Source organism: Trichosurus vulpecula, chromosome 1, assembly GCF_011100635.1.
Source record: "Trichosurus vulpecula isolate mTriVul1 chromosome 1, mTriVul1.pri, whole genome shotgun sequence".
Lineage (NCBI taxonomy): Eukaryota > Metazoa > Chordata > Mammalia > Diprotodontia > Phalangeridae > Trichosurus > Trichosurus vulpecula.
This window is the reverse complement of record NC_050573.1, coordinates 506,770,368-506,786,391: the sequence shown is the minus strand read 5'-3', so window position 1 is coordinate 506,786,391 and position 16,024 is coordinate 506,770,368. Positions and strand designations below refer to the sequence as shown.

The 16,024-nt window shown below is 38.5% G+C and overlaps 1 protein-coding gene across 1 annotated transcript; it reads left to right on the top strand.

Moving 5' to 3' along the window:
• Positions 1-1,072: 1,072 nt before the first annotated feature.
• Positions 1,073-15,387, top strand: LOC118840779 (60S ribosomal protein L6-like). The gene is made up of 2 exons (XM_036748132.1): positions 1,073-1,144; positions 14,398-15,387. The coding sequence occupies exons 1-2, from the start codon at positions 1,073-1,075 to the stop codon at positions 15,358-15,360; spliced, it is 1,035 nt and encodes a 344-aa protein (XP_036604027.1). The 3' UTR covers positions 15,361-15,387.
• Positions 15,388-16,024: the final 637 nt, after the last annotated feature.

Genomic DNA, 16,024 nt, shown 5'->3' with positions numbered 1-16,024 from the left:
AAATCATCAGTCTGCCTGAATATTAGCTACCAACAAAACCCAGTAAGGAGAAATAGAAAAATAAATCCTTTTCAAAATAACTACAAAGTATATAAAGTATCTGAATTTTAACCTATTAAGAGAGGAATTATAGTAATACAACTAAAAAAGCATTATTTAATGAAATAAATATCAACATAAACAAGTGGAGAGATAATTGCTTAAATGATTGGTTTTGTCAATATAATAAAAATGGCAACATCAAGTGCATTTATAGATTCAATGTTGTATCACTCAAACTACCAAAGGTTTACTTTTTAGAACTAGAAAAATAATTAGGAAATTCATTGAGAAATGCAAAAATCCAAGCGTATCAAAGAAAAAAAATGAAAAAATGGGAAAGGAAAAGATTCTAGCTATACCAAATCTCAAAATATATAACAAACCAGCAATTATCAAAACAATTTGGTAGTTGTTAAAAGAAAAATTAATTAGTGGAACAGATTAATTGCACATGACCCAAATGTAATCACACACAGTAGCTTACAGTTCAAAAAACCCAAGGCCTCCAAATGCTGGTATAAGCACTCTCAGTTGGACAAAATCTGTTGGGAAATATGGAAAGTGGTCCAGCAGGACTTAAGTTTAAACCAGGATTTCACATTACATGCTACAATAAGCTTCACATGGATTCAAGACCTAGATGTAAAAGGTCACGTCATAAACAAATTAAAGGAGAATGGAAGATAACTTGAATAACTATGGATAAAAGACATGTGCTGGGCCAATGTATTGGTAATCAAGGTGAGACTTTTTACTGTTTTACTGGGGTTTTTTTTTTTACTGTTTTTACTGTTTAAATTAATTAAGTGTCTTTGATTGAGCCTTACTAGGTGCAAAGCCCCAGGCCCAAACACCTATTTACTAGGTGCTAAGCCTATGTGGGTGTGAAACCCCCAGGGCCCCAAGGGGAGTTGCTAAGACCAAAGCCAATAGTAGGCGCCTAAATTCAGATGATGTCTGATGACATCTAAAGACTCTATAAAAAGATAGAACAGAGCTGTTTGCCTAGGGCTCTGAGCCACATGAGGAGATGCGAGTGACTTTAGGCCAGCCATTGTTAAGAGCTCCCCCACTCGTGAATCCAGATATTGATGGTTTCTTGGTAACTGTGAATTGTGATCTGGTCTGTTTATATTGTGTATGTTTGTAATTTGTTTGTATTTGCTCTGAAGTTCTGTTTGCTGGCTTTTCCTCCTGAACTAAGTAAGTTTATATGTATATGTTGGATTAAAGTAAGATTGTTAACCCCTTAATATTGTTTTCCTTAGTAAAGCAGATCAAAAGAACCTGCGCTGGCAGCATTCTTGTTGTTGGGCTCGTGTTGGTCTTTCAGCCCCACAGCAGCTGCTAGCCGAATTGTTGCAACAGCCAAACAAGAGATCAATAGGAGATTTTGTCTCATAAAATGGACAAATTTGATTACATCAAATTTAAAAATTTTATACAAATAAAATCAATGAAGTTAGAATTAGAAAGGATACAGTAAAGTGGGGGGAAATTTTACAACAAGTTTTCCAAGGTCTGATGTTCAAGACCTGTATGGAATTGATTTTTAAATAATTATTTCAAATATATAACATTAAGAGACAATTCCCAATAGATAACTTTTCAAAAGATATGAACCAACAATTCTCAAAGCATAAAGATAATCTATCAGCAGCCATATGAAAAGATGTTTCAAATCATTAATGAAAATTTTAAATCAAAGCCACTCTGAAATTCCATTTCATACTCATAATATTTATAAGGATGACCAAAAAAAAGGAAAATAACAATTGTTGGAGAGGATATGGGAAGCTAAGTATACTAATATACTATAGTTTGAACTATAAATTAATCTAACCATTCTGGAGAGCAGGTTGGAAATATGTCCCCTAAAATCACCAGACTTGAACCCAACATACCCTTTAATGCAATAATAGCATTACTAGCTTATAGAGCAGAAACATGAAAGAGAGAAAAGAGTCATACGTATAACAACATTTATAGTAGTACCTATTATTATAGAAAGGAATTGGATAGAAAGTGGGTGACCATCAACTGGGTGTCCAAATTCTGATATATAAAAAAAGAATATTTTTAAACCATACAAAATAATGAAATGAATGGGTTGAGAGAAACTTGCAGAAACCTGAATAAAACCAGTCCAAATAAAATTAGTAGAATCTGGACAACAATTTACATAATGACTACAACATTGTAAAGGAAAACATCTGTGAAAGACTTAAAAATCTATCAGAAATATAATAACATATCACAACTTCAGAAGACTGATGATGAAGAATGCTTTCTGCTTCTTGGACTAAGACCTATTTTCCATATGATCAATGTGTACATTTGTTTCACTTGTTTATAATTATCAGTTACAAGAGAAGGTTCTGGGTTTTTTTGGGGGGGACAGAGATTATGAAAAAAGGGAAGGGATTAGGGGAAGTGATGGTGATGCTAAAAAAAGAGCTATCAATGAAGCATTTTTTAAAATACAAAAAATGAACAGAAGAAAGTTCAAAATGGGACACAGACAAGCAGGGGAGTGTTGGAACTACTGTTTTAATTTTAATATATGCTCTTAAACCATATAATAGCAATTTACAACATCATATACAATCCCTTTTTGTTACTGTTCTTTCTATAAGGAGCTGGTCATGGTTTATTATTTTTGATGAAGTCTATAATAAAAAAGCCCAAATGAATTAAAAATAGACAAGATCAAATGATGAAAAAAAAAATTTATTCAGATCCCACTGTGTGTACTATGTTATTTACTGGCCATTTACTTTGCTAATTAGACCAGATACTACGAAGCTTTTAGCCTGTTTAATTCCCTAACTCCCACTCTGTAGCTCCATCGTCCTTATTGGTGAGTGACTCATGTGAGCCATGGTACCTGGGCAGGGTCCAGCCAAGCTTCACTCCCTGGACATCCTCTGGCCAGATATCTTGTTGCCACTCTGATACATTATCTACCACTATTTCCTGTCACTACCTCTTTCCAGTTGTGGAATTGTAATCAAATAGATATTATTATTGATACTGGAAATTGAGTGTCAGTTGACTCCCATCTGGCTCTATTCCCTGTAACTTTCTAAACTAATCTGAACACCAGTCCCCTTTTTGTGTCATGTTTCCATGTTAGAACATAAACTTCACAAGCTCAGGAACTATCTTTCCTTTTATATTTGTATTTCTGCACTTAGTAATAGTTTTTGGCACATAGTAAACATTTAATAATTTTATTTTCATTCTTTTCATTTATACTGGTTGTGATGAAGGACTATGCTAACCCCACCTTCACCCCATGAAAATTAGACTAGTTTTTGTTGTCCTGGTTTTTCTCTAAAAGTATTAGAACCATCTTCAAGATTTAATTGGCTCAGGAGATTAAAGCCTGGAGCCATTGACATTATTCCCTAGTTGTTGGAGAACCAAAAACAAGAACCTCTACACTTTCCCCATACAGAGTTGGTAGAAAACCATGGGCTGCTCAGGGGTACAGGAGCTTTGCTCACATGAATCAACTCATAGGATCCTTAATGCATATGCTTATTGAAAATCCTTCCCCTACAATTGCTCATATCCCATTTTATGTCTTATTTTCTTCCAATATCAGGCCTGAACTACCAAGGGCCTGAGTCAGGGCGAAGATGGGATGAAAATACAAAGAGAAACAAAATCTGGTTATTACTCCACACACATCCCCCTTGCAAAGGAAATAAAATCATTCTAATATCTGAATGACTTTTTTATGAAATGGTGGCATTTTATTTCCTTAATACCTACACAGCACTTTAGCCTCGTTTTATTAAGGGAAGTTAGCAGCTTGAAAAAGAGAAGGCATAGTGAGAGAGGGGGGTTGGAATTAAATCTGTCTTAAAGTATTTGAAGAATTGATACATGGAAGAGGAATTAGATTTGTTCATTTTGCCCCCAGAAAAAAAGAAATAGGAGCAAAAGTTAGAAGTGAGGTCTAAGTGGTCTTTTATAGGCACAGTTAAATGACAGTGCCTTTCAAAATCCTGCTAAAATGTAAATTCCTGAGCCTATTAAAGAATAAAAGCTTCGTCTGTATAAAAATGACAAAAGACATCACACTTTAATTGGCAGAAAAACGATAATGCAAAGGAGATGTGGCTTAATTGGAGTTATCTCCCTGAATAGATGAAATTCACCGGTATCATTTTAATTATTTCTATCCATTAATCCTGCAATCATCTATTCCTTTTTGCCACACATTACATAAAGAAGTACTCCCCACTGTAAAATGCTGTGATTTTTCAAAAGCAAAAGCCTAACAAAAACAAAACAACTCAAGCTAGATTAATTTGCCTCTGTACCTGCCCCAGAGAAACATAACCTCCCTTCTAAATCATGGATGGGGAAAGAGAAGCAGGCAAGGGTGATATCACTAATAAACATTCTTGTTCCAGCTTTCATTCATGGAGTCACTTAGAGTTCTGCTTCTGGCAATTAATAAAAATGTGTAAAATCCATAGTGCAGGCTTTTCTTTTGTGTTTTTCCTCACATTTAAATAGCATTTTATTGGTGTATATATATATATTTATATTTAATATATATTTACTTACTTATCCTTCATTTTACCACAGAAACCAGAGACCCAGAGCAGGTAAACTGCTTTCCCATAGTCAGGCATTAAGGATGATCAAGGCGACTAGCAGCCAGTTCTCTCCAACACTATAAAAGTGGTTTTTTTTTTAAATCCAAAAACTCTCCCTGGAGGGCCTACTGGGTCAGGAGTATAATGATCCCAGTACCTCCTCCCTGGGGCTAAACAAAGAAGTCCCAAGGAAAACTCAGAAACTCCTGACACCCTAACAGAGAAAGATTACCAGTTACAGCTCTAAGTCCCTTTCCCACCCTTTTGATTATCTACTGGCTGCCAAATCCCTAGGATATCATAAATTATCACCAATTTCCAGGTCCAAGCTCCTCATTCCCTTCCCCCATTGCTTAGTCCTAATAGACGCAGGTAAGAACTATGTAAGGAACCCACCAGACTTGGCTTATTTGAAGATACCCCATTCCTTGTGAAGTGCTAGTGGGATGTATTCAATTCTACCTGAGTCTTAATGGACCTGACCTGTTTCCACCATCCTCTCTGACTGGCCTTCATATTGTAAGTGTATTGTAAGCCCTACAATTAAGTTGGCTTGCTTTACTGTCTTGTGTGATCATGACTCCTAGTACTGAACCTTTCTAAGTTTACATTTAGACAAGCCAGATGGAGGCAGGAAGATCAGTGGGTGTAAGTGTAGAATGTTATATAGATGGCAGCATGAAGTGACACTGAAGAGTCTTGGGGGTGAGGAAGAGGGAAGGCCACAGAGTTCAGTCCCTGCTACCCTAGGGTCACAATATTGCTGGATATATCCACCTATCCCTACCACAGGATCCCAAAAAGTAAGACAAAACAAGAAGTATCTATTACACTCTGATTGGGTGACAAGCACTGTGCGAAATCCTGGGGATACAAAACAAAAAGAAAGTCAGTCTCTGTCTTCAAGAAGAGCTGGGATTTTAATGAGGTAAGACAATACACAGGGGAACTGAAAATCTGATGGGAGGAAGGTAATCACATAAGGGCACGGCATCAAAGCACAAAACGTCAAAAGAAGAGTCAGGAGGGAAATGAAGGTTACCCGGCCTGAGCTCCTCCCCAAAATGTAGGTTTTGGGAGGAACTCACCAATGGGTGAAGGAAGCCAACACCAGAGAGGGGTGCTCAGGGGTGAAAAGCCTAAAGGAACATAAGGATGGTCCAAGGTAATGAAATCCTGGGCATTTCTCACTCTGGAGAGGAGAGGAGAGAAGAAGCAGAATGAAATGGTATCTAAGGTGTGTTGGCAAAGTCCAGAAAATCAGAAGCAGATGTGGAAGGGAAATAAAGGAAGTGGATACCAGTCCCTGGGCCAGAGGCCAATTTTACTGGTAGTGTTTCAAGTGGAGGGAGAGGTGGTGGGACTGAGAGAGGCTTCTGGTGTACCAGTTGTACTGATAAATCTGATAACCTATGTGCAATTCTATTGCTAAGCCACCTCACTGGAGCAGGCCAAGGTCTACCGGCACTCCAACTAGGTGTAGGAATGGAGTAAATCTCCTCCCCTCAGATGGGAGACATGAAGGCCTGGGTGTGAGATGGATAGTCTGTGCAGATTTAACAGGGGCCTTGAAGTGGGAATTCTCACTCTAAACTTTCTAGTTACTAGGTGTAGAGTCAGTGCGATACCCACAGTGGCTGCCGCTGCTATGAATATGCCGGCATAGTTCTGAATCGCAAAATGTAATAGACCCTCTTCATGGAAGACAGAACCAAAACATTTATTCCAACACCAGAAAGACAAATCCATCATGGCAACAAAGAAATCCATCATAATAACCAAGAAGTCTATACACATTACTAATGCAGAGAGTATGACATCCCCAAGCCATCCCTCTTTTAGGGCCTTCCCACAAATGAACTCCCTTAAGCAAAATCTCTCACTCATGCTAGTTCCTCTGCTTCTTCTTTTTCCCAGCTCTGACTGCTCTGTCTCACTTCCTGATCCACCCCTTCCTGCTCCACCCATTCAGCAAGCGCCTCCCACCATAGGCTCATGTGACTCAAGCAGGTCACATGGGCCTATTAATGGATGGGAAAAATCTTCCCATTTTCACTAATATAACACTAAAGACCAGGTAGAGATGCAAGGAGGGAGCTTTTGGTGGGTGGACATCTCAGCTGGGCGTATTGATGCTTCCTATTAGAATGGGCAGGGAGTCCTCCTCTGAGGGGCCCTGAAACTAATACTGGGTCAGGCTCAGCTGGAGCCTGAGGGTCAAGAGCTGGAACTAAAGTAGCTGCATACCCTAGGTGTCATAGGCAACATGGGTTCCAGAGGGTCCTGACCACACAGCCTGTAAGCTGAGACCACCATCCCTGACATTGACTGGATGGCTCAATGTCACAAGAAGCCAGGTTGGAGCAGCATCCAAAGAGAGGAGGCAGGACTTTTCAAGTCTGAGTAAGGCATGGAAGCATCTAGAGCATGATGACAGCCCTACCAGGATACAGAGAACCTTGGCTCTCGCTCTAACACCTCCCAACACCCCAGCAGAGCTTGGAAACGTGAAAGAAATAAGAAAAATTAACTGAGAAATTCCCCTAAGGACTCCGAATCTTGCAGAGACCCTGGGATAGAAACACTGGGGTAAATGGAGTGTTAAAGCCAGACAGCCATAGGAAGCACTGGGCATATCCAGCAGCAATACCAGCCTTAGCCTAGAACCACATGTCTTGAAGTTCAGGACTGCAGACTTCAGAGCTGCCTCCAGGTGTCTGGAATGGGTTGAAAAGGTCACTGAGCCAAGAAAAGCCCTAGGCAAAAACCAGCCTGAGCTATTCAGTTCTTGAACATGGGCAAAAACTGTGTGAAACATTGACAATGTTATAAAAAATAGAGGTTTATATAATTTCAAGCTGGAAAGAACCTTAAAGATCATTCTTCTCCTCTTTGGACTCACAGCTGTAGGCACATAGGCTTAATAAATGATGTTGTCACAAAAACAAAATCAAGTCAGCCACCTGCTCCAGCAGCTTGGCCATGTAAGCCCAAGTCTGGAGGGATGACTGTGGCCTCCAGCAGGTGAAACATGGTTGGATGCAGAGCTGAGGGGAGGCACAGATGCAGACACTGTGGACAGTAGGATAGATATAGATTAATTTCTTGGCTGCCCCCTATTATCACAGACAGCTAGAAGAGGGGGAGATAGATGGAAGAAGGGGAGACAGAAGGAGAGGAATATAGGAGAGGTAGAGGCACAAAGAGGAGCGGGGTCAGGGGAAAGATAAGAGGGGAGGCAGAAGGAGAAGGAGAGGAAAAGACAGAGTCAAAAAGAAGGAGATTCTTCACCTTTATACATTGTTCTAAGATAGGGTTTCTGGAAAGAAGAGTATGGAGGGAGGGATACAATCAATAAAGATCATATAAAACAAAAAACAGGAATAAAATTTTCTATAAAAAGAATAATAAAAATGACTTGGAGCCTCAGTTTCTTCAAAAACAATTCATAATTTATAATGATCACCGTGTTAATAATGTCAATTACTGTTGTTAAAGAAACTTGGTCTTAGAATGGCTGAGGTGTTACTTGATCACAAAGCTGATAATATAACCAGAGAAAAATATAAAAAGAGAGGAAGACACAGACAAAAAGAAGGGAAAAGACAAAGAGACAGGAGAAGGGGGAAAGAAGACACAGAGAAAGAGGGAAAGGGAAACAGCCATTAGGAAGAGGAGATAGAAACGAAAAAATGGGATGGGAAGGCATAAAGCAGAGGAAGACAACAAAGACTTAAAGCCTGTGTCAAGAGGCAGCCCAGTTCCTGATCTTTGATTGCAGGCCAGCCAATCAATCTTTAGTCAGATCTAGTAATGGAGGTGGGGGAAGGAGATTCTAATTTCTTTTAAGAAAATTTTGAATATGTCTACAAATAGTTTTGAAAGTTGGAAAAACAATAATCATTGAAAGGAAGTACTATAAAGCACATTTATGGATGCAACTCCCACATATATGAACTTTCCAGAAATATTCAGCACTGCAAGAAGAAGTATTCTTAAATATACAATGAACTGGACCATATACAGTTCTAACAAGTATTTTAAGGTATCTGGGATTCATGCCATAGCACTCAATTTTTTTTTTACCTTTTTCTCTTTCCACAGGTTCCATAAAGTTATTAAAATAGTTATTTTAATTCAACTGCCAACAGATTGCATAGGCTGTTAGTTTTCACTTGGGCACAATTTTGAAATTAGTGTAAGTTTTTGGACACCCTTGAGTCAATTCATTGGCATTTAGTTCAGGATACCTAATTGATCTGAGAGAAGAAAACTGGAATTTTATTTATTTTTTAGCCTATTTGTTTAGCCATCTTTTTATTAAAATGGTATGTACATTTAGCATTTTAGCATTGCATTAAGACAGAAAAGTGCTCTATTATGAAAACTTACCAGTAAAAGCAAAAACCACTGAAAATATCATTACAATCTCTTACCTACCAATCATATCTTTGGTAGAGTTCCAAACCAGGCCTAATACCAAGGCTTTATTTAACTTTTTAAACTCAACCGTATTCCTGAAAGTCCCCTGATGAAAGTCAGTAGGTTTCATATCTGTGAATGGAAAATCTCACAGTTATACCAGGCAATTATTTTCTTCAACCCTTTTCTAAAATATGCATGCATATCACGTAATTTTTATTTTTTTCACCCTGGCACTAATTGTCAAATGTAATTTGAAAGGTACTTTTGGATTTTTAAAACCTTAATTAGCCAGCCTTACCAAGATTATTTTTAATTTAGGGTATTTTTTCTATCAATACCCTACCCTTGAGAAAGAGGAAAATCAAGGAGAAACTCTTATCAAGGATTTATTTTTTTAATTCTAGTAGATTTCTGTGTTTGCCAGATTTGTAACTTCAAAGGAGAGAATAGAGACCGAGCCTCACACATAGAAAATCTAACTGTAGAGTTTATTAAATAATATTCAAGTCATATGAACAAGCAGATGTCTATTTTGCTTCACTGTCATCCATTAGCTCAGGAGAAAATTAATCGACCCATGTAACTGCTCTCAGCAAGTCTGCAGACAAAACCTTACCATCTACATCTGCAATTGTTAGGGGATGTGGAGTTTTAGATTGAAATAGACAAAAGGATCTGCAGCTTCTTATAACAATCTATGACAAGAGGATAAAATCATAATCACCCTCTAATCATAGGGGATGGGGAAATCCCTTTAGTATGGGGAAAGTGAGGAGAGATAGATGCACCCATGAATATTCATTGTCTACCTAAATGTCCTTCTTCCTTCCAAAGAGACGACTTTTATCAAACTAGCCTGCAATCTCCTAGTGTGAATATAGATTCAGCCCCAAAACCTACACCTGCTGCCCATTATATTTCAATTAAACAAACACCTATCATATATTTATTACATTTTGCGGGGACCCAATGGGAAAGATGATGGGAAAGAGAACCAGTGGTGTCTTCATAGAAATGATAATGTTATAGATGAGAGGGAATTGGGTGTCCAGAGTAAGTTGCTTCAAGATCAAAATATGAAAAAAGTTTCAGTTATTATCAAGATACTCAATGAAGTCTAGCAGGAAAGCAGACTTCTATGGGGTACAGATTTTCAAATGAATAACTATTTTTATTGTGGCTGTCATATTATTATGAAGATCAGAAATTCATCATTATTTTTAACTCCACTTTTACTGAGTAGCAAAATGCTTTTATGACTGGCCTGAGGGTGCATTAGGGAAGAGATGGAAAAGAAATACGGTATTATGAGCTATATAGTACTGCGTAAATATGACCTATTTCTGTTTGTTTAGATTCTTATACACTTATTTTACTTAAAACTAAGAATTCACTTATATTCATCTGCATCCTCATTTAAAAATATCCTGGAAAATTTTTTTCCAAAAACTACCTGTACTTTCACTAGAAGGGAAAGTATACGGGAGGTGCTAGTAGAAGTTATCCAGCCTGGTGGTCTTTAGAGTAAGCAGTACATACCCTAAGGACTACGTAAGACAATTGGTGGGGGTTCCAGCAAAGCCAGTTTCAACCAGAAACTCCTTATCTGGGGAGTCCTGGTTCTGAAGACAAATGCTAGCTAAGCAAGGGATCCGGAAGAGGAATATAGCCCAACTGGGAGGGATATGGGCTTGCCAGTCACAGATAGCGGGAAAGATCAGCCTAAAAGTGATGTCTGTGATAGAGATTAAGGCATTGATTGACAGCTACAAAGAGGTTAATGTGCCCTGCCATCTTGGGCCAGTTATCATGTGGAGCTGAGGCCAAAGTGACCCTGTTTTCTAAGGAGGCTAAGAGGCAACAGATGCAAAGGATCCATTGGGGGCCTACTCCTTCCTCCCTCCCTCCCAGCTTCTCTCCGGTCAGACATTGGTGGCCATGGAGACACATGCACGATGAGTAAGGGATCAGGACTTTGTGGATTAGGTGGGCAGTGGTAACCCACATGGGACCTGAGGCTGAGCACTGTGGTGACAGTAAGAGGTAACAGTGTCAGAGATGAGCAACAGAAGGAGAACAGCAGGGACAAGGAGGTTGCACTTAGGAGAAACAAGGCCTAGGCATGAGTCTTAGTAGGCTAGAAGGAGGTGAAAATCATTTGATATACCAACCAGCATTAGTTAAGCACATACTATGTTCCAGGCAGGCCTTAGAGATTAAAATAAAAGGTAAATATTCCCTGAGCTTGAGGAGCTTACAATGTAGCTGTTGGAGGCATGTGTACATATATGAGAATGTACAAAATATATACAAGGTAATTTGGGAGGAAAGGCACTAGCATATGGGGAAATTAAGAAAGACTTCAAGTAGAAAAGGATACTCGAACTGAGTCTTGAAGGAAACTCAGAATCCTATGGAGAGTTGAGGACTGAACACATTTCAGACATGAAGGACAACCAATGAAAAACAAAACAAACAAACAAAAACAAAGAAGGGAGATTGCAGGCCATGTATGAGGAGTAATAAGAAGGGCATTTGGATTGGATCGTATGAGTCTAAAGGCAAGTAGCATATGATGAGAATAAATGGATAGACTAGAAGCAGGTCTTAAATGCCAAACAGTACAGTAATGCAGTCACTTATGAAGACTAAAACAATGAACAGTGAAATTGTTTCCAAAAATAAAATGATCTCACTGGGGTCAATAACACATCATTGAGAGAAAGGCAGAAAATGAAGGTAGAGAGTGGGGCAGAGTTCAGTGATCTGCTTGGTTCTGAAGCTGACCTCTTTTCACAGTTTTGTTTTTGCAGAAGAAAAAGAGTGGGATACTGAAACTTCATCTCCTAATCTTATTTCAGCCCTCTACATGGACTTTGAGTCATTGGTCGATTTCTCTAGGCTGCCTCTATAACTCTGGAGAAGGTGGTGCCTGGGTTAGTCTAGGTTACAGCTTGTCTTGAGTTCCCACAGATAAAACCAAAGGCAATGGAAAATGGCAAGAAGCTATGGGTGCAGATCAGATGGTCTTTGGGGCCAGTCTCTGTTGTTACGTCTAATGCTACCAGCCACTCAGGGCCTGCCAGGAAAGATGGACTTAGGCCATGTACTTGTGCAACTTGTCAGCAAATTGCTCCCTAATTGCAGCCAGCTGTGCCCCATTTGGATGAAGAACTAGATCTGCTGTTCCTATAAAAAAGAAAAATGACATTCTAACAGTTCACATATTTGAGGATTCAATCCAACTGTAGGAGGGGTTGGAGGATGTGTGGGAATAGGCTTATAAGGGGCCATTCCAAGGAGTGTGTATTGGAGCTCCCCTGGAAACTTCCAGTAAAATATGTAACTCATATTGCATAATTGAGTAATTTCCTACTCCCCCTCCCTCTTTGGGGACACCCTAAGAAATGAGACAAAACCTGAGCTTTAAGTAATTTTTCCCCTGGATGGTGGAGGATTTAAAGAGCCAATGAGACTGAAGATCAATCCCTTACTTTGAAGGTCAGTCCCTCATAGGACTGAACCTGGTTCACCGGTACACATGTGTCCAAAGCTAGGAGAGGCCCCTTAGTGAAGAGGAAAAGAGCACAGTGCTCCAAAATGCTGGGCCCAGCAGTGGTTTTTATCAATACCCAAGAAAGACAAGAAAGCAGCCAAAAGGGAAATGTTTCTGCAGAAATTTCTGAGACTGAAGAAGAATTTGAAATCTGAACAACCGCAAGTACCCTCAAAAATGTTATAGGGGAAGAACTTGAAGATTAGCTAAGACATATTCTTTCTTAAAGAAAAAAACAAGTGCTTAGAGAATCATGGCTGCCTTAATACTTCTTCGTGGTTTGAAAGGGGAGACACAGAACAAAGCAATATTTCCACAAGAATTATTGCTAAGCATATGCCAAATCACTGTTTCATCATGTCTACCATAATATGCACACCTCCATGTTTATAAATAAGGTAAAAATTAAAATATTTTTATTTAATCCTCATTTTCAAATTTGTAGTTCTGTATATGTTCTATGATGTACATCACACCTTAGTAATAATTATATATATATATATACATATATATATTAGAGAGATAGAGATGAATGTATAAAAATTCTTTATTAAAATGTTTGTAGACCACTAGTCTATAATGCGTCTCCAAATGTTTTCACACTACAGCAAAAAAAACTTGAGTCTCTTCAAAATAATGGTGACTCTAATAATGAAGATGCTAACACCATGTTTTAGATCTTCTAATTTCTGCAATTCCTTCCATCACTTCTCAAAATAAGATTGGGAGGACAGGTTCCTTATCATCCATCCCTTAATTAATACTAATGAAAAAATATTTCTGTCCTACATAGTATCTTCCTTTAGAAATTGTGTGTCTCTGTTTCTTTAAAACAAATACACACACTGACTGCTCCACATTTTATATTGTAGAGACAAAGAAAGAATCTGTTCTGTACACATTTTTTTTCCTGCCACATTTCCAAGTGCACATCTTTCACATTAAGAATGTGATTTGAGCCAACATTTTGAGGGGAAGGGTCCATAAAAAGCATGAGCTTGTTAGTACATTTTTGTTAGCATCAAATGATGCTAACCAGTTTGCCAGTAAGAAACATGGCACATAAGAAGAATTGGTTACTTTATGATGTTATGGAATTAAAAAGGCCTTCTTATGCATTTTTTCCCATATTTGTTTTAATTGAAATGCAACTTGCTCATCTATTCAAATGTTGTTGTCTTGAAGCCTGAAGAGTTTAAATTTTATCTTTAAAAACATTTAAAAAAATTATAACCAATGATAATATAACAGTACACATTTAAAACACTTAACATAGGCAACTCAAAGAGGATCCCTGAGTCAAGGAGACTTTAGATGAAACCTAATTGTATAGAGAAATTGATTTTATGTTCAAATTAAATGGTTATTTTAAAATTATTAAAAGAAGTATTTTAGTGACTATGCAAAACTGATATGGTAACATTTTAAGCACTGACTCTGCCAAAATGATCAGAGGTTACTTACATCTTTAGATTTGGGCCTTAACTCATGTACATTTGGGTTTATCTTCTTCCTTCCAAAAAGACAATAGTGTGCCTAAGGGAAAAGAGAAAGAACTTTGTTGCTGGCCCATGAGGTGGTCAGTCCCATCATTGTCACTGACCTCCTTACCTGTTTTGTTGCCTCAGATCATTCTGAAGTGTTCTTTTTTAGAGCTGAGGACACTAGAATTAGCAAAGGAAGGTATTTCTGTAACAAGAGTGCAAGCCCTTTTGCTGTTCTCTATTTTTCCTCCAACTGAAAAATATTTTTGATTAGTTTAATAGGGATGAGCCCCATGAGTTGTTGGAGAATAGTCTCACTCTGGCCTCCTCTAAAGTTGGGGATGATAAGAGTACTTTAAGGATAATAACATTCAGCTTTCTCTCTCAAGATGGCGGACAAAAAGCCCCCAAAGGAACCAAAAGAAAAGAGGGTCAAAAAGGGAAAAAAGAGAACAAAAAGGTAGATGTGGCTGAAAAGGTAGTGAAAAAGCCTCGAAAGCACTGCAGTAGGAACCCAGTCATGACCCGAGGGATTGGTAGATACTCCAGGTCTGCAATGTATTCCCGGATAACCATGTACAAGCAGAAATATGCTGCACCAAAAACCCAGATTGAAAAGAAAAAGAAAGAGAAGGTGTCTGCTACTATCTCAAAGTCAGTTGGTGGTGATAAGAATGGAGGAACCCGCATGCTAAAGATTCGCAAAATGCCTCGGTATTACCCTACTGGGGATGTGCCTAGAAAGCTGCTAAGTCACGGCAAAAAGCCCTTCAGCCAGCATGTCAGGAGACTTCGAGCTAGCATCAAGCCAGGCACCATTCTGATCATGCTCACTGGCCGCCACAGGGGCATGCAAGTGGTTTTCCTGAAGCAGCTGGCTAGTGGCTTGCTACTCGTGACTGGACCTCTGACCATCAACCGTGTTCCTCCGAGAAGGACCCATCAGAAACTTGTCATTGCCACCTCGACCAGGGTTAACCTTTCAAGTGTAAAAATTCCAAATCATCTTACTGTTGCTTACTTCAAGAAGAGGCTCCATAAACCTAGACACCAAGGAGGAGAGATTTTTGACACAGAAAAAGAGAAATACGAGATTACAGAGCAGCACAAGGCTGATCAGAAAACAGTGGACTCTCAGATCCTGCCCCAAATCAAGAAAATTCCTCAGCTCCGTAGCTACCTGCGTTCTGTATTATCTCTCGCCAATGAAGTTTATCCTTACAAACTGGTGTTTTAAATGCCTTCCAGAGAACTCTTATTAAAATATTTGTAATAGTAAAAAATAAAAATAAATAAATAAATGAGGATAATAACATTCAGGCCTAAATAAACAAGACAGTTCAAGGATAGTGACATTAAGACCCAGATAAACAGTTATTACTATCCTGTTTCCACTATGAAATGTATGTGTATACATGTACATGTGCATGTACATATGTGTATGCATATACATACATACATATGTATGTATATAGTGTGTATTGGAGTGAAAATTACTCAAGACAAGCAGTAATTTGATATGGTTGGATTCTACTGACATAGAAGTCTAACAGTCAAGGTCATGTTGCATGAAGCTCTTCTAACCTTGGATAACTCTCTTTTTTTATGTCTGGCTGGAGTATGCGTCTCTGTTTCCTTTATCTGTATCTCCCTTGTAGGCAAGTAGCTCTGTTGTACCATGGGGAAAAGGAAGAAAGAAAAATCTTCCCCCAGCCCAAGGCAAAAATCTCAGTTCTTCCTTTGCTGACGTTTTTCTTTGGGTGTCTCCAACACTGGAATTCCTGTCTCCAGTTTAAGTCTTCCAAGGAAAGTCAGAGCTATTTTTTGTTCCTTCGGTATCATTGCTTCTTTCTTACTCTATCAGAAAGGGCATTCACACTTCGTAAAAGAAGACTGGATGT

Coding starts and splice junctions, on each gene's coding strand:
- LOC118840779 (XM_036748132.1), top strand. CDS start 1,073: ATGCGAGTGACTTTAGGCCAGCCATTGTTAAGAGCTCCCCCACTCGTG. Junction 1,145..14,397: donor CAGATATTGATGGTTTCTTG/GTAACTGTGAAT, acceptor ATTTTTGATTAG/TTTAATAGGGATGAGCCCCA.